Genomic DNA, 18306 nt, shown 5'->3' with positions numbered 1-18306 from the left:
TGCTGGGCATGAATTTCACATCCCACAGTAGCCATGTAGGTTGACTGGCACCAAAATCGCATAAACCTTAGCATGATTTCGACTACGATAAATTGAAGTTGGTAAACACGTGTCTTTAGTATCAGCTACCTTAGAACCGCGGTTTGAGAAATTATTTGTACGCGAAATCAGCTGCCAATACTGACGAGCACTGCGGTCTCGGTGTACAGCTTCCGAATTTCCCCACATGCCAGCTGGTGCGCACCTGTGAGAGGATTTTTTGGCGAACGAAGTCGTTAAAATAGAGCATTTGTGGACAAAGAGAATGGAGTAACAGCCAAAGGCTAACCAAGAAGTTGAAAAATGATGAAAAAAAATATATCTGTGTCGAGTCGAGCCTTCCGCTCCAAGGCAACTGAGCAATATCCGATAATATTTGAGAAGCGCCCGAAAATGCAACGAGGAGCGCGTACATTGTTCTCCACAGGATAGAGTGCGTGCAGTGTAGTGTTTTTTTTTTTTTTTTGTCAGTTCATTTATACAGCCACAGACAGAAATGTACATAAAGATCATTGGTGTAAGCATCTAGTATCCTAGCTAACTGCCTAGTAAGGATGCATGCACCCACTGGTTAGAGAACGTCATTACCGGATTAATGCGTGTGGGCGCGGTATGCAGGTTCACACGCTGCCTTGTGGCATTCTCAGCTTTTCCTAAATAGGCTGGTGCGTAAACGAACCCGTAGGTGGCGTCATAAATCAGCGGAAAACTGCCTTTCAGCCCATTTGCCAGAACTATGAAGCCTCTGAGTGCATTGATATTTTGAACAACACAGGCGCACTACATGGCAATAATTGTCAACATAGGGCGGATAAACTCGAAAGAAGTCTTGTGAAAGGAGCATATGCGGGTGCGTTAGCCAAGGCTCCGGGGAGTTGCCAGGGCTCAGGATTGCGCTTTGGAGCATGATGTCAGCCTGCAACGTAACGGGTGGTCTTGCTCCACCCCGCCTTGAGATGTCGTCACTTTACTATGTACGGCGGGTGCACAGTGTGCGGTGGAATGTAATGGGCAGGCCACACAGACATCTACATCGTCGTAGCATCAAGCGAATAAAATAAGCACTTTATTTTTCACTGAAACAATATCCGACTGAAACCCCTTGCCACAGTGTACAGCTCTCCTTTCTACAATGTTGTGAGAGTATATATACATTCTGGCTGGACGATTAGAACTGGTAATAATTTATTAGGATCTCTAAACGGTGCTTTTGTTTCTATACTGGGTTTACCTTATGTATTTGCACACAATGCGCTCTATTTTGCGTCATTATGTTTTGTATTCTATAGTTTCTTGCTTACATTCATTTGTAATTGCAATACTTTGCTGACTCTAAGTAACTGTGCTTATCAGCAAATGAACGTTCATCTACTACTTGGACCATGTCGATCTGCAATGTTCTGTAAATAAATAAAATTTATATTTATGTGTGATGTTTTCTAATGCAAGCGCTGATTGCAAGCTCGGCGCAGGTCTGTCTCTCTTTGTGTTTCTTCCGTTTTTTTTGTGTTTTTTTTTTTCGCTGTTCGCATGTTTTTATGAATTACCACTCGCCAACTTATCAACGCCGCGGTGGATGTGCACTTGTCACGTTTTCACCGAGGCCATCTGGGCAAAAGACATTAGAGTCAGCAATGTGTCTGACAAAGCAGCAACAGGCCCTACACCATGCGCTACACTGAACAAATGGGTGCATACGCCTGCTCCGTCTTAGTTTTGCCAACGCTCCCTCCTGCGCTACACCTCACTAACACTCCCTAAATATCAATTAAGGAGAGCATGATGGCGGGCTAGTTGATGATACATTACGTAAAAAAATTAGCACAATTTTTTTCTTACTTAATGGATCACCAACTAGCCCGGCATCATGCTCTCCTCAATTGCGCTAAATTGCTTTGTTGTTTTTTGCGCTAAATGTTTACCTAAAAATCAGTTTTCTGGCACCTGTGTTGAAGTTGAGCTAAGAAGCGGCACTTGACGTCTCTTCGCAGGTACTTCGCCTTCTCCAACTACAGCCAGAGCGAGAGTTTCTGCGGTGGCACCAAGGCGGGATGGGCTCACGACATCCTGGGCCACAACTGGGCTTGCTTCGAGGGACACCGGGACGATGGCTTCGAGGCAAACAAGCCGCTGCAGGCAAACCCCATCAGGTGTGACTCCACTTATCTGTGCGCGCGGCAGAGTGGGCCTGCGACGATAGCTAACAACACTGTATTCCCCCCGTTACGCAATTACGGTATTTGCTCCCCAGTTGTAGTCAATACGTGTGCTGTGTAAACGTTACTCACGCATCCTATTCGGAGCCTTCTATCTTACTTTTGGCAGGGTTCTGTATTAACGGTGCGTTACGAAAGTACTTGCTGTTTGTGAACAAGAAAACTGCTCCCTAGCCAAATTGGTCGCGTTGGGTTTTATGCCACGTATGAGAAGAAAGCTATTGCGTGCTGAACATGTGACTGCATAGAAACGCTTTCGCAAAATTGTTGCTGTGTATTGCTGCAAAGCGCCCTTTGTTTTTATCTGTGGTGTATACGTATTCTTGACTTCGTATAATGCCGGAAGCCACGAGGTTGTCATTGTTGGCTGCCAGGCAAGAAAACGGCCCGGTGCTCCGTGAACTCCTCCTCTCGAGCATACCTCTGGTAGCGTAGTCGGTAGGTGACATAGCTGAGCACTGATTGGTTCGCAGTTTGAGTGACATCACGTGATCACGTGTCATGGCCGAGCGGGCAGACTGCAGCAACTTGGGCACCAACTTCTCAGGGGGAAATCGCGCCCACCTGGACCCTCATATCTCGAGTCACACACGGTGCCCCTAGGCCACGTAAGCCCGTTCATACTGCTTGGAAGAAAATGGATTGAAGGGGCATCGTTAAACATTGCCTTTTTTTTCTAATTCCTTTAAAGTTAGCAACTATCTAAGCATATTGAGCAGCTAATTTCCATCTTAAGCCGGTGTTATATCGGCGCAACGCTTATCAAGCTTGCTGCTGTCTTGCTACTGTGTGCCGCTTGGTTACTGTGTGCCGCTATCTGATGTACGCAGTCATGGTTCGCGTGTGCGACCGTAGCGCCAGCCAATAGCATGCCTCGGTTGCACCCAGGCTTCCTTTATAAACCGAAGCCACTGAATCCTTGTTGCTTGTATGTTCGTGTTGCTGTCCGAATAAAGTCTTGCCTTCTCGGCGTCTCGGAACAACATGGCGACGAGGATGGGATCGTTCAGGAAGAGGCAGTGACCAAGCCTCCTGAAGAAGCGACGACGACGCCACGGCAAGCGGGAACATCAGTGATGAACACCACTCTGGGATCGTTGGGCGAGTTTTGCCCGGACTCTGGCAATTTCGACATCTACGTGGAAAGGTTTGACCTGTACGCAACAGCCAACGGAATAGACACAAGTAAGAAGCTGCAAGTCTTCTTAACTGTCCTTGGTGAAAAAGCTTATGTGACTCTGCGTAGCCTTCTGCTGCCGAAGAAGCCCACGGAAGTCAAGTACGAAGAAGCTACAGATGTTCTCCGACAGCACTATGCACCAAAGCGGTCAGTGGTTACCGAACGGTATCACTTCTACCAGCGAAAGCAAGAGTCGCACGAAAGCCTGGCACAGTTCATTGTCGAGCTGAAGAGACTGGCTGCCACGTGCTCGTTTGGAAGTTTTTTGGAAGAAGCGCTCCGGGATCGACTGATTTCTGGAATGCGAGCGGATTCTATCCGATGCCGTCTTCTTGCCCTGTCTGATGATGAAGTCACCTGGGAGCGAGTTTGCAAAATTGCTACCGCCTTGGAGACTGCTCAGAAAGACACCAGAGAAATGCTACCGGAGGGGTCAACCACCAGTCCGGCGGACATCTGCTGGCATCGGGATTCCACCCCGCAAGGCCAGCGACACGCGACAAAGGAGGAGGCCCCTAGCAACGAGCAGCGTGCCCCGCAAAACGGCCCAAGGAAGCAACGTGGGAAAGGCACTGTTCGCGTCTGTCATAGATGCGGCGGACTGCATACGCCTGTGAGTTGTCCTTTCCTCAAAAGTATGTGTTTCAAATGCTCGAAGCCGGGTCATGTAGCAAAAATGTGCAAAACAAAGGTGGTGCACAAAGTTGAGGAGCCCTTGGCGGAAACTGACTTGCTTACAGTGTGTACGACGAACGAAGTTCACGGCTCACCGCCTATTGTGCTTAAAGTAAAAGTAAATGGCAAGAAGATACCGATGGAATTAGACACGGGAGCCGCTGTGACAATAATGTCTGAAAGAGACTTTGATGAAAATTTTCCAAATTGTCCATGTTCGAAAGACGACATACGTCTAGGCGTATATAACGGTACTTCACTCAAAGTGAAAGGCGTAGCAAACGTCAAGGTGTCTTATCAAAACCGAAGCTACGATCTGCCTCTGATAATAGCAAAGCAAGAAAATGGAGCTCGCATGCCGACGCTTTTAGGTCGCGATTGGATAACGGCACTAAAAGTTGACTTGCACAATGCTGTTCAGCAGTTGCAACGTGACGTTGATAACGTGCAGGATGGCAGGCAGATGGTAGCAGCGGAAGCCGAGAACAGGTTAAAACTGCTGTACAGTGATGTGTTTGAGCCAGGTTATGGTTCTATTCAGGGATTCACTGGTAGCATCAAAATGAAAAACGATGCGCAGCCAGTTTTTTGTAAGGCGAGACCAGTACCATATGCATTGCGCGAACAGGTGGAGAATGAATTGCTTGAACTTGAGAAGGCTGGTGTGGTGTACAGAGTGAGGCACAGTGCGTGGGCTACACCGCTAGTGATCGTCCCAAAGAAAGCAGATTAGGATATGTGGGGATTACAGAGTGACTGTAAATCGGGGTATTGAACTCGACCACTATCCACTGCCTCTGCCAGAGGACATATTCGCGTCATTGGTTGGAGGGACCGTGTTCACTTTACTGGATTTGTCTAAAGCTTACCTGCAGCTTGAGCTGGATGAGCAGGCACAAGAATTGCTGACGGTGAACACGCACATGGGACTGTTCAGGTTCCGGCGACTGCCATACGGAGTGGCAAGCGCCCCTGCAATGTTTCAGGCCGTGATGGACCAGGTGTTACGAAACATACCTGGAACTGCCTGTTACCTGGACGATGTGTTAATAGCAGGTAAAGACCTGACGGAGTGCTATCACCATTCCGAGCAAGTGCTACAAACGCTCAGTAAACACGGCATCCGGGTAAACCCAGGGAAATGCAAATTTTTCCAAGAAAATGTTTGTTACTTGGGACATGAGCTAGACAAGCATGGCGTACACCCAACACCAGAAAAAGTAAAGGCGATTCGAGAAGCGCCTCAACCAACTAACGTGACTCAACTAAAGGCATTTTTGGGTCTAGTAAACTACTACGCCAAATTTTTGCCTGACCTAGCAAACTTGCTAGAACCTCTTCATCAACTGTTGCGCAAAGGCAGCACATGGAAGTGGTCGAGCCAGTGTGACGCATGTTTCAGACGGTGTAAAAATTTGATCAGTGAAGACATGGTTTTGGAACTGTATGATGTAAAGAAAGAAATACAGCTGACATGTGATGCTTCTGCTTACGGCTTAGGCGCGGTGCTGTCGCACGTGATTGAGGGCGTAGAGCGACCGATTGCGTTCGCATCTCGATCAATGACTCCTGCCGAGCGTAATTACGCGCAGGTGGAAAAAGAAGCTCTTGCTGTTGTTTTTGCAGTAAAGAAATTTCATAAATATCTGTATGGGCGTAAGATCAACGTGATCACAGATCACCAGTCGCTCACCGCTATTTTTGAGGCAAAGCACCACACAAATGCAGTCGCTGCAGCTCGCGTGCATCGCTGGGGAATTTTCCTTGCAAACTACAACTTTCGCATTTTGCACAGAGCAGGAACAAAGATAGCCAATGCAGATGGCTTATCACGCCTTCCACTGCCTGAAGCCGGTGACGAGGCAGAAGAAATATTTTATTTTTCGCCCGTTAGTAAACTCCCCTTAACTGCGAAAGATATCGAGCGGGAAACTGTGAAAGATCCAGTTCTTAGTACTGTTCGTGAAATGGTATGGCACGGATGGCCGCGTGCTGTGGACACACTTTATCAGTCTTTCTTCGTTAGGCGGTTTGAGCTTTCAGTCGATTGCGGCTGTTTGGCGTGGAACAACAGAGTCGTTGTACCACAGTCGCTTCAAAGTGAAGTTATGTGCTTGTTACATGAACAACACATCGGTATCACAAAGATGAAAGCACTTGCGAGGTCAATGGTTTGGTGGCCACAGATAGACAACTGCCTCGAACGAGCAGTGAAGCAGTGTGAAATCTGTCAAAGCACCAAACCGTGGGGCCACTAGCGCCGCTTTCATCTTGGAAGTGGTGCACAAGCAGTTGGGAGAGGGTACATCTAGACTTTGCTGAAAAGGAAAAAAAGATGTTTCTTCTAGCTGTAGATTCCTATTCCAAATGGTTGGAAATAAAAATCATGACGTCAACGACGGCGCAAAGCACGATCTAAACGGTGCGCTCGTTGTTCGCAAGTCATGGCCTGCCGATAGAGGTAGTCACAGATAACGGGCCGCAGTTTCGTGCAAAAGAATTCGAGGAGTTTCTTTTGACAAACGGGGTCAAGCACACGCTTACTCCGCCATATCATCCTCAGTCGATCGGCTCGGCAGAACGTGCTGTCCAAACAGTAAACAGTCGCTGTTGAAGCAATTGCTGGAAGACCAGAAGAACAAAAGTTCCAGATCACTGCAGCACAGGATAGATAACTTTCTGTTCGCTTACAGAACAACGCCGCACACATTCACCGGCCAATCGCCAGATGAACTGTTCTTGAGGAGGAAGTTGCGCACAAGGTTATCTTTGTTGAAACCGAATCTGCAAGATGCAATAAATGCCAGATCTGAGAGGAATGTTCGCAGTGCAAACAAGCGAAGGAGTTCACCTCGATCATTTGTTGTTGGTGATAGTGTGTTTGTGCGTTCAGTGCGTGGGGAACAGGTGCAGTGGCGTCCAGGCAGGGTCGTGGATGTGAAATCGGCAATGACATACCTTGTGGTTGTAGACGGACAGACGCGATTTGTGCATGCTGATCATTTGCGACGTTCTTTTGTGAAGCCAGCTGTTGTAAACGAAAGTGATACAGATTTGCCCCTTGCAAGTGACTTGCTCGAAAGTGAACGGTCTCCTACAGCTGCCTCGAGCCAGCCAGTGTTGGATCAGAGTGATTGTGTTCCACTCGCAAGTCACGCCCAAAGTGCCTCAACGTCGGAACAAACTGATGCTGGGTTACGTGTGCTACCAAGGCGCAGCGCTCGTGACAAGCGGAAGCCGGATCGTCTGACGTATGATAGATTCTGATTTTGTTGGAGGGGAAGTGTTATATCGGCGCAACGCTTATCAAGCTTGCTGCTGTCTTGCTACTGTGTGCCGCTTGGTTACTGTGTGCCGCTATCTGATGTACGCAGTCATGGTTCGCGTGTGCGACCGTAGCGCCAGCCAATAGCATGCCTCGGTTGCACCCAGGCTTCCTTTATAAACCGAAGCCACTGAATCCTTGTTGCTTGTATGTTCGTGTTGCTGTCCGAAAAAAGTCTTGCCTTCTCGGCGTCTCGGAACAACAGCCGGCACCATCCATTATAAAATACATTCTCATTTGGTTTCCTCGGTTTTAGTGTAGGCGGGTTTCGTCAGTGCAAGTATATATCTGAACGTACTACTGCCCTCCCCCTCCCCCTCTTTTTTTTTTTTTTTGCGGCTCATTCAGAAGCTGCCAGTTTGGCTATTTTGGCAACTCTTGCATAGAGGCGACAATTTGGGATACAGATGTTGGCAGAAATGATAAACAGAAAACAGGGACAAAAGCGATATGCGATAATGTCTGTTCTTCCACTGTTTTTCTTCTTAATAATCGGAATAAACATGTAAAACTTGCTGCAGACAGTTCTATACGAGAAGTGAAAAATGAGAGTAATTCTAGTGACTCATTTCTATAGTGCAATGACTATTATGCATCACTTAATTGTATGGACCTGTAGAAAAAAAATTATGTGACCACTAGGCTCTAGAAGACCAGGCCGCCGCATTTGATGTCATAAGGGCAGCGCGGTAACTACATTTTGACATGCGTTTTAGTTCCTTTCAAAGAACTGCTTCCTCTAATGGCCATTTTATTTGCTTTTGTAAGTAACCTGCAGTGGAATATGCATATACACTTAATTGTGAGACACAGAAGTACATAATAAAATAAGTTTGTTCTTCTTCCTAATGGCCGGTGGTTTAAATGAGAAAATATCAACTCGTGCTACTAGTCACGAATTTTTCTTGACTCTCTCCTTTGCCAGACTGTGCATTAGGCGTTACTAGATGTCACCGTTATCCCTCGCTTACATTTTGTACCTCAAACCTGCTCATATCTATATTTTTTTAATGTCCGCTCCGTGCGCCACTCGTCTCTATTCCTCCGCAGGTGGGAGCTGGGCGATACCATCGATCCATTCAACAGCGAGGAGTTTGTGTCGCTGGTGAACCGGGCGCAGACCTCGTGGACGGCCAGGGTGCACGAGCCTTTTCGCGGCAAGACCCTTAACGAGATGATGAGCATCCGCGGAGGACACCGAAACAGGAACTTCAGGTACGTATTCTGCCCCGGCGACCAAGTCACGGTCGTCTCAGCACAAAATGTAGACATTGCAAGAATGATATGATGCTATACGTGAAGCCGCGACGCGAGATCACATGCATACATTCGCAGCCACCACGGCAACCATTTTCCTACTCAAAATTTTCCAGCACATGCAGAGCATTGGTTGGTGCCACCGACGCAATGCAGTGTTGTCGAACAGTGGTACTGCTTGCAGCGATTCATTGCCTTCGAAGGATCTCCCGTATGCCAGCTTTCACGTGTGTTCTGGTATTTCATCTACGCGCCTTATACTACAGGGGCTACCCGCTCTTTTTTTTACCAGTATACACCTCACATCTGACTGGCACGTTAAACCCCACAAACAAACCAACCAACCAACCTCGCATCTTAATCCCATGGCCGTGCATAACGTACGTATTCTGCGTTCCTGGACCGCATCCCGTCTTCAGGTGTATCTACTTAGGCGGGATTTGTGGCGTTATCAGATAACCATAACACAAATCACAAAGTGAGGAAACCATGTGCACGATATGCAATACCTTAATTCTGCATGGCCGCGATGACGATGACAAATTCTACAAGGATAAAATTCATCATTTTCATCTTATTATGGTCAACTAAAATAAAGGCATTTTATAGAGGAGGCTTATAGCATACATCTGTGACCTCTATCCTCTGGAATGCACGACACGATAGAAAACTTGTTACTTACCTCCCCCCCCCCCCCTTTCAGTGTTAGTGCCACGGTCGATGATTTGCGATGTCAGAAAAAAAAAAGCCTACCACCGCAACTGTCCTCTTCGACATTGTGCAGCACATTTAACGATAACATGCAAACAATTAAAGGGCGCCTTTTCTGCACCTTGTTTACATTTAACCTTAGGACCAAAATTGGCATTTCGTTTCAAAAGAATGCTTTTTTTGCCAACCATAATTATTGCAGCCACCCTAAGGCGTATGGACAAAGAGGCGAGGGTTCGTAAATAATAAGTAATCCGAAACCTCGAAAACGATTTTCGCAGTTGGCCTCCAAGTGCCACGCCTTCGCAGATTGTTTTTCCTCGACTATTTCGTTACTCCTCTTTGTTATAGTGTTGAGAAGCCGTTCGATGCTGTTAACTATACTATTAGCAGCATTTCTCTCAACTTCTGAAGGCCTGGCATTATGCTCGCTAACTCCTTCCATTTTTCTTCAATTATTTTCCCGCGCACGAAGTTAAATGCGGAAATGATTCACTAAGAATGCGTTAACAGTTTGCATTCTGTTCTGCGATTCATTATTACACCAGTGATTTCGAGATCCCAGAAGCAGCCTTTGAGTTCCTTGTAACAGCGTGCTTCGTTTTTGTTTTCTTTTTTTCTCTCTCTCTCACATAAAAGCCGAGAAAATTGAATCAAAGGTTATCTAAATGACACGTTCTCACACAGGAACCCACCGCCGGCTCCCGTGACTGAAGAGCAGAGGACGCTTGCCAGCTCCTTGCCCGAGGAATTCGACTGGAGGAACGTCAGTGGAGTCAACTACGTGTCGCCTGTCCGAAACCAGGGTTCGTTCAGCTACTCTGTCTGAAACGTTCGCTTGCCTTTATATGCATAACCCGCTGAGCCGCGCACATACTAATTACGTCCTTGAACAGCAACAGTGACCCTAACATCGCATTTAAGTTGATCAAACCTCAGGCGATGAACAATGTCATATTTTACTCGTAGTTAGTCGGGGCAGTCTATCATGGCACATAGCCGGTGCACCAGGCAGCACCGAGCACTGGCACATCTAACTTCTCGTTTCACTGAAGACACTGATTGAAAATCTGGGGGAGATAGAGGGGAAACATTATTTAAATCGGGTACAACTCAACAACGGAGCGGCAAAGGCCGGTCAAAGAAGGCCCTCCAGCCCATGGCATCAGCCAACGGCCATGACGTCACCGTTAATCATCGTTTACCTACAACATTGCATTCTAAGGCAGCTGACAGGTGCAAGTCAATTAACTTCGACGCACCGCCAACCGGTCACGTCAGTGTCCTGAGGGCATTATTCTGCTGCTTCGTTCGTCAGGTGTTCTGCTTCAGAAGGCACCTTATTTTTCTGGTCACTTTTGTAGACGTTTCTAAAAACTCCATACGCGAATCAAATGGGAGCAAGAACGACGCAGTTATTTCTATTTTTTCGATTCCAATAGCTTGGCGCAAATCTACTCGAAGCACAGGAGTGTTTCTTATTGAAGAGAAACACTGACTACCCATTGCCTTCTCTTTTTTTTTTTTTTTTTTACCGCGGTGTGGCGGCAAATATTTTACAAAAAGTAAATTTTCAACTAGCCCAATACTCTCTGTTACGATAGCTCGCGATGTTAGAGAACAAAATACGGGAACTTAAAGAAAAATTGACGTGCTCTGTCTACAGCAATTAACATGTTAAAAATGAACGGAATTTCTTCGAATACAACCACCTGGATATCCGATAGAACATAGACTGTAGCCACAAGCCTAGCATGAGCCAACAAGTTCTTTCGTATTCCAACGTTAGCATAGGCTCGTAGATATTGGCAAAAACAAAAATTTACTATCCTGTAATTTAAGCCTCTCAATGACTTCGTTTTGTCTACAGAGCCGCATATTTACGCCTCTTTCGGCAGCGGCCGCTACGATTTGCGCCAGCGAACGAAAACTAAACATTTCGACAGATTTGCCTGTCTGATTGGTTGATAACTAAGCGAAACTTAAAAATTCTACAACCATCACTTTTTACAAACGGGTTGTGTAAAATAAAGAAGTGATGTTTGGAGAAATTTCAAGTTTCACTTAGCGAACGAAAAGGTGCGAGACGGTACATTTCAGGTTTCCTTCATCCAAATACTAGCTTGTTCTCCATTTTGGCTCATTGGAAACATCTTGTAGACTACACATTTGTGACGCTCTTTGTTTAGTGTACTTCGTCTAGTGCTGCTCTCTTCACTACCTTTCCATCGACTTTGATGAAGCGAAGAGAACACAAGTATACTTCCGGGCTGGGCATCTTTCACTTGTATGTCTGATTTGCAGCGTCACATATACGCGTTCGCTTGCGACTCCCTTTTCTTCCGCATCGACTATACTTGAACTAATTTATTTTTATTGTTTTGTATTAAGCCGTAGGTTTGTTTTAAATTGTGATTAAGGGAGCCCATAGGGAGTGTTTTTGTTTGCTGAGCTCCGTAGAAGGCTCAGTGATGCGCTGACAGGCTTCTCTTCGTCTCGCTTATAGAGGCCTGCGGCAGCTGCTACGCATTCGCTTCAATGGCGCTGCTGGAATCCAGGCTGCGCATCGCCACCGAGAACAAAGTGCAGCGCGTCTTTTCGCCCCAAGACGTGGTGTCTTGCTCGCCTTACTCACAAGGTACGTATTTCTAGTACTTTGCACATTACCAGGCACGTCGGCAAATTTTTCAATGGCTTCTTGAGCCGACTAAGCTCAAACATGCGGAGCGTTCTGCGGTGTTGAGCGATGTTAACCAGCCCCATATTCCGCAACCACCCTTGTAGGGCCCCCTCCCCCCAAAACATAGCAGACGATTCAGCAAATTACAAAAATGAGCATTGCAAAATGTTGACAGACTGTGGAAAACTTGTGGAGCCTACCGCTTCCACACAGGTTGTTGACTGCGGTAAACAAGTGTAAACGAAAGGGATATTTACCGTTAGTCAACAGCGTAGTTGTTGACTAACATTTGTGTAAAGTTTGTTAACCATGTTTTGCCCTAAGTAAATACATATAGCTGTCGACTAACGTGTGTAAATTTTGTTAACAATGGGTTGACTGGCTGAAGCATATATGGATGATCTTCAAAAATTCTCCGGGAGACCTTAGTTCATAGCTTGACTCCGTTAGCTTTTTTTCTTGGTAGTGATTTTTCTCTTTCATCCTTCAGTTCCTTTTGTCTGCTGATTAGTCTGCTTCTATGTTTATTTCATTTTACCCTTCTAGCACGAAAAAAAATCAAAAACGCGTTGCAGATGATAACAGATGTTTGGTTTTCTCGCATTTTACTTACGCAAAAAATAATAAGATCAGTTTCAATGCGATAGCCTCTTAACAAGTAAATTATCGTTTATTATGCTGAGAAAAAAATTGAGCTCCTGAGAAGACAGCTCTATAGACTCATGGATGGATGGATGGAATTGAGGGATTTTAGGAGAGTCCCCTTTGAAACGGGGTGGTAGCAGTAGCTATCATGCTCATTTTTCTCCCTATATCCTAATTATTGATTTAGATTGGTTAAGTAAACCACCATTCTATTTATTAAAATTTTTGTTTCTACACCACTAACATTATGTCACTTCTCTGCTTTTAAGCCACCAATCTTCCAGTCGTTTTGTGCTAGTTTCCACCACCGGTTTATTCACCCGGCTACTGGTATGTCTAAACCCCAGAGCTTCAGGAACAGTTACTGCGCCTGCACCAACTTCCGGGTGGATACCTAGCATATCATGCATACGCCGTCTAGCGCAGCCTAGCGGAGAAATTATGATCACGTGATTGACATATACGATGCACCGTTTCCGATAGATCTCATCACGACAAATCGTTCGGTACCACTTCCGTTTGTTTGCGGCTGCCCGTTAGAGAGTACTGTCCCACTTGGGAAACGTACCAAATCAAAATCTGATCCGTTTGATGGGGTTTCGGCGGTCCAGGTCTCGGTCACTAATTGGATATGTTTACGTTTTAATTAGTACTTCGATGTATTCAATGTGTAAGTTTTATTTAAATGTAATTTTATTTGTATACCACAAACCATAGGGTTATATGTTCGAACCAAATTCGGTATACAGCTGTTCCGGGCAATGTGGTTCGTGTGGTAGGAGTCAGGCTGCACCAAAACACTCCAACTGTGGCTTCTAATCCAGGGAACACATTCAGTGACGGTTCATACTTCCACCCTTTCAGCTGTAACTGACCCCGATACAGGTTCCATTGAAAAAACACCTGAGGGCATTTTGAAATTGGCAAGGCAGTTTTATGTAAATTTGTACACAGCTCCTCCTCCGTCAACGACCTCTTTTCCTTTTGAGAGGCCCCTCAAAAATGTTAGATGTCCCAGGTGGTCCTTTAGAGGCAGAGGAAATTTTAGCAGCCATTAGAGCTTCCAATCGAAATCGTAGTCCAGGGACGGACGGCCTCCCCGTTGAGTTTTACGTCAAAGTTTTGGGACAACTGGGGGGTCCTTTCACCTCATTAGTGAATAGGCTCCTTAGTGAGGGGGCTTTGTCAGATACTCAAAGGGAGGGGCTGATCACACTCCTGTGTAAGGACGAGTCGAGACGCACTGACCTGAGAGCCTGGTGTCCCATCCCGATCCTAAACTGCGACTACAAGCTCATCGCGAGATGCCTGTCCAAACGGTTAACACTGTTCATTAGCGACCTATTAGGTCCGTATCAGGCTTGTTGCGTTCCAGACCGCTCCACCCAGCTTCATGGTTTCGCCCTTAGAGACATCTTTCCTTAGGCGCGTAATGTATCAGGCATTCTCTGTTCTTTTGACCAAGAAAAGGCATTCGGCATCATTAGTCATGCCTACTTGTTCAGAGTGTTAGAGGAGGCTGGCCTCCACTCTGATTTTCAGAAGATGGTGAGAGTCTTGTACTCAAGGCCTACCTCTGCAGTAACAGTTCAAGGTATGGTTACGCAGGCTTTCGATGTAGGCCGTGGAGTTCGACAGGGGTGTCCCCTATCACCTGCTCTCTATGTGCTTGCAATCGAACCTCTCTTCCAAAGACTAGCAAAAGACTCCCAGATAGGCAGGTTCCCGTTACCGCCAGGCTCTCCGCCTGTCCCCATGTTTGCCTATGCAGACGACCTGACTATCGTCGTTCCGAACGAAGCATCTGTGTGCTCCGTCCTGAACGTCATAGAAGGGTACTGCTGGGCTAGTGTGGCTAGGCTGAATAAATCCAAGAGTGCCACCCTGTATATCAGGGGAGCACCATCCAGTCCAAACCCCTCTCATGGCCTTCCTGTGAGGGATGAAGTTCGTATACTAGGATTCCACTTCCGTTCCGAAGGGTTATCAGAGACCAACTGGCCTCTTGCTAAAGAGAAGCTTGAGAAGAGAGAGAATATGGGACGTTGGCGTGCCCTCTCACGGCGCGGACTACTGTCGTTCCGTCAATTCTGTTCTCGTTCGTGACGTATGTTGCCTGCATAACACCTCTGCCGGCACGTACCAAGCTGCAGCTTGAAAGAATCCTCTTCCGTTTCCTGTGGAACGGAATGATAGATCAAATCGGGAGGCCTGTGGTGAAACAGCCTCGGGACAAGGGAGGCCTCGGCCTCCCCGACCTGGGCATAGTAACCGCAGTGCTACACGTCAGATGAACCCACACAGCCCTGAATTCAGACATGTCCCTGACTCGAAGCTTGACCTCGTTCTTCCTGAGCACCCGCCTTCGTCTTTTTTTTGCAAAGCACGTTTTCCCACTTCTTCCCCGTTCTGGCTCTCTTTCGCCCTTTTACGCCCAAGCAGCTAACTGCTTGGAGCGACTCAGAGGCCTCCAGGCCAACATAAATATTCTGGCAGTACCGTTAAAGGATCTAGCCAATCTTTTGACGCCGAAGCGCCCCGTAGGTATATTCAAACACATCTGTCTAATATGCGTCCAAGCTGGAATGTGATATTGACGAACTTTTTGGATGCAAGCAGAGCAACGTTCATGTATCGCTTTGCACACGGACGGCTCCCCATCCGCAGCAAGGCATTCACACGAGCGAGATTGCATCCAGTCTGCCCGTTCTGTGGTGGTCGTGAAGACATTGTCCACATCTTTACACAGGGTCTTCTCCCAGCAGCCCTCCTTCGACGAGTGGCTACCTTGTTTAGTGTTCCAGGAGTGCCGTATCAAACTGTCAGGTACCTCAACCCGTTACCCAGGCATGCTGTGAAACAGGTTGTGTTCTTACCCATTGAGTGCATGTACCAAGTCTGGTCTGCCAGGTGCGCCGCTGCGTTTGCGCGCAGTGTTCCGGGCCTTCATGAGGTGCTCGCACGAGTCCGCAGGGAGGTCTGGTTTCACCTAAGCCGTGAGCAGCGTCACCTCAGTGAGCAAGAGTTCATAGACATGTGGAGCAGGCCACCGATTATTTGCGAGGTTTCTGGACGTACCATAACAATGTTAATATGAAGCACTTTAAGGTAACAGTTGTCCTTCAGGACATCCGAGGTCCAAAGAAGGTCCGGTCTCCCTGTGTTTGGCCTGCTGTCACAGCGGGGACCTTAAACGCAGTTGGCATAGTGTTCGGTGACTGGTGTGTGCGTGCCACCACACGACTGCTCCCTTGCCAGGGTACGGCCGTCATCCCGAATCAAAATCCTCCTACCCCTGGACATCCGGGAGGAGGGGGAGGTACCGGGGATGAAGTATGAATGATGACGTGCAGATAGGTTATGTGAGACCTTAAGGTGCGGCGTCTTCTGGAGTCAAACCTCCTCCCATCTGACGGTAGATGAAAGGCACGGTACCTGTGCCTTTCATCTACCGCGTCACGCGACACTTCCAGGTGTCAATCCTCCTTCCCATATGACAACGGCAGTAGTCGTTGGTATATTGGTATTACGGTGCAGTGTGTGGTTTTCCGACTCTGCAATTAGACCTTCGTGGCTATGTTCAAATAATGTCACATTATTCCAATAAATGTTCTGATAAGACATTTAATAAAAGATAACTGGCCAGACCTGCCTCGTATAAATTAAATCATTTACATATAAGTCACTCCGTTACTACTGTACAATAGCGGACGTGGGATGCTTTTACAGCAAGGTTGACATTTTGTGTGCAGTTAGCAACTATGATACAACTTCTAAACTCCACAACAGCAACACACTCAGTCAACAACTTGAATGTTAATCGCTGAATTAGTGCTCTGTTGACGACCTGTGCTAAGTCAACAACATCAATACAATGTGTCAGTCAACAACGTCAGTACACTCAGTCAACAATTCGGAGTGCCACTATTTGATAGGTGTGCACTGGATATCAACAACATTTGTGTATCCTTTTTGTGAGACATTTATTGATTGGCTTTACGTAAGTAAACAACTAGAACACATATTTACACACTCATTTTTGTAAGTTGGCCAAATGCGATGTATGTGGCAGCACAGGCCACGCTTGTTAAGCTTGCGCCTCCAAACTCGTGCTCGGGTCACTGTTCAGACATTTCAGGTGCTCGAACAATGCTGGTGACGACAGCGTTGAATCAAAAGTGGTTTTTCTTCTATTAGTTTATCACAGCGAGCGCACTCCACCTTTATATGGCTGCATCTGAACAAAGCTCGGCACTCTCTCCATGTCAGTGTGGCGCGCTACGCTCTTATTGGCCACACAGCGTGACGACGTGTCATGCACAGCGCGTGAGGGTGGCAGCTGGGGACGAGGGCTGTCTAGTTGCAGCAGTAGTCCAGCATTGTTGTTCGTGCGTGGTTTGCTGACCTACAATAAAGAAAAAAACGCGGCGATGGCCATCACCGAAGCTATAGACTCGGTCAGTTATTTTATTTCCTTTCAAAGACGGAAGGACCATACAAATTGCTGGCAGCTGGTTTTCAGCTCAGTGAAAGCCTTAGTGCTTCCACTCTAAAAAAAATGAGGCAGTTTTCTGTGGTTGCACATCGATGGTATACAGGCACGACGAGCTTAGGCAATCCCGATGACTGAATCGCTGACCAGCTGTTGCTGAGACCCACGGAGAACCCCCAGAAAGGACCTGAGCTGAGCAGTTCAGTCAGCGGTCATTTTTAACTGTGCGGAAAGGCTTAGTATACACTAACTGCGCCATAATGGAAGGGATGCAGGAAAGGCTGAAAACCAAGGCGTTCTCCTTTGCTTTCTCCTGTGCACTTGCCAACTTGTTGGTGCACCGCCTATGTCGTGAAATGCTGACGATATCTTGAAACCTGCCAACAGCTCATTATATCTTATCCGCAAATTCTCCTTGGGGAAGGGGGAGAAACCGAATACTTCATTCAGGTAGCTTCACTGAAGGCCATCTGGGCACCTCGTGCGAAGTTCTGTCGTCTTAGCATCCGCTGTGGTATTGCCACTGTGCGAACTAGCTGCAAATTTTACAAAATCGTGGCGTCCGATCATGTGGTTCCTGTAATGTGCTGGCGCATTCGCAGGCTGTAGCGGTGGCTTCCCGTACCTGATCGGGGGCAAGTACGCCCAGGACTACGGCGTCGTGGACGAAGAGTGCAACCCTTATGTCGGCATCGACGGCCCCTGCAAGACGAAGCGAAACTGCACCAGGCACTACGTGGCCAAGTACCGATACACCGGCGGCTACTATGGGGCGTAAGTGTTGCCCTCGGAGGCAGACAACTAATATCACTCCGCTTATCGCTTTTACGCTGCCATATTTCAGCGTAATCACTGGCTCCTATTCACTGCATGTTTGCGAGAGGTGCGTGCTCCGAGCGCGTAAGAGTTTTAGTAAAGTGATCGAGGACGGTGCAGCCAAATATAGGAAGAAAGATAAGAAGGATCGAGTTAAGCGAGAGGAGGATAGAAAAGTGAATGACGAATCAGAAGCGATATAATAATATCGCTTCTGATTAATGATTAATAATAATATAAATAATCAATAGGCCTTTGGGTTAAAGGAGA

General features: G+C 47.0%; 2 protein-coding genes across 2 annotated transcripts in view; both read left to right on the top strand.

Moving 5' to 3' along the window:
• LOC146174619 (dipeptidyl peptidase 1-like) overlaps positions 1 to 18306 on the top strand; it is a 42075-nt gene that overhangs the window by 15621 nt on the left and 8148 nt on the right. Inside the window, exons 3-7 of the mRNA XM_084583789.1 lie at positions 2031 to 2189; positions 8486 to 8650; positions 10091 to 10209; positions 11910 to 12041; positions 17823 to 17994. Of these exons, the coding sequence (XP_084439915.1) occupies positions 2031 to 2189; positions 8486 to 8650; positions 10091 to 10209; positions 11910 to 12041; positions 17823 to 17994 (747 nt within the window). The remainder of the gene's footprint in view (positions 1 to 2030; positions 2190 to 8485; positions 8651 to 10090; positions 10210 to 11909; positions 12042 to 17822; positions 17995 to 18306) is intronic.
• Positions 3202 to 7597, top strand: LOC146174620 (uncharacterized). The gene is made up of 2 exons (XM_084583788.1): positions 3202 to 4048; positions 7211 to 7597. Exons 1-2 carry the CDS (start codon positions 3332 to 3334, stop codon positions 7358 to 7360), a joined length of 867 nt encoding a protein of 288 aa, XP_084439914.1. The 5' UTR covers positions 3202 to 3331; the 3' UTR covers positions 7361 to 7597.

This window comes from Amblyomma maculatum, chromosome 11 (assembly GCF_055883805.1).
Source record: "Amblyomma maculatum isolate TAMU_Amacu chromosome 11, ASM5588380v1, whole genome shotgun sequence".
Taxonomy (NCBI): domain Eukaryota; kingdom Metazoa; phylum Arthropoda; class Arachnida; order Ixodida; family Ixodidae; genus Amblyomma; species Amblyomma maculatum.
Note: the sequence above shows the minus strand (reverse complement) of the source record. Positions and strands in the feature narration are given on the sequence as shown.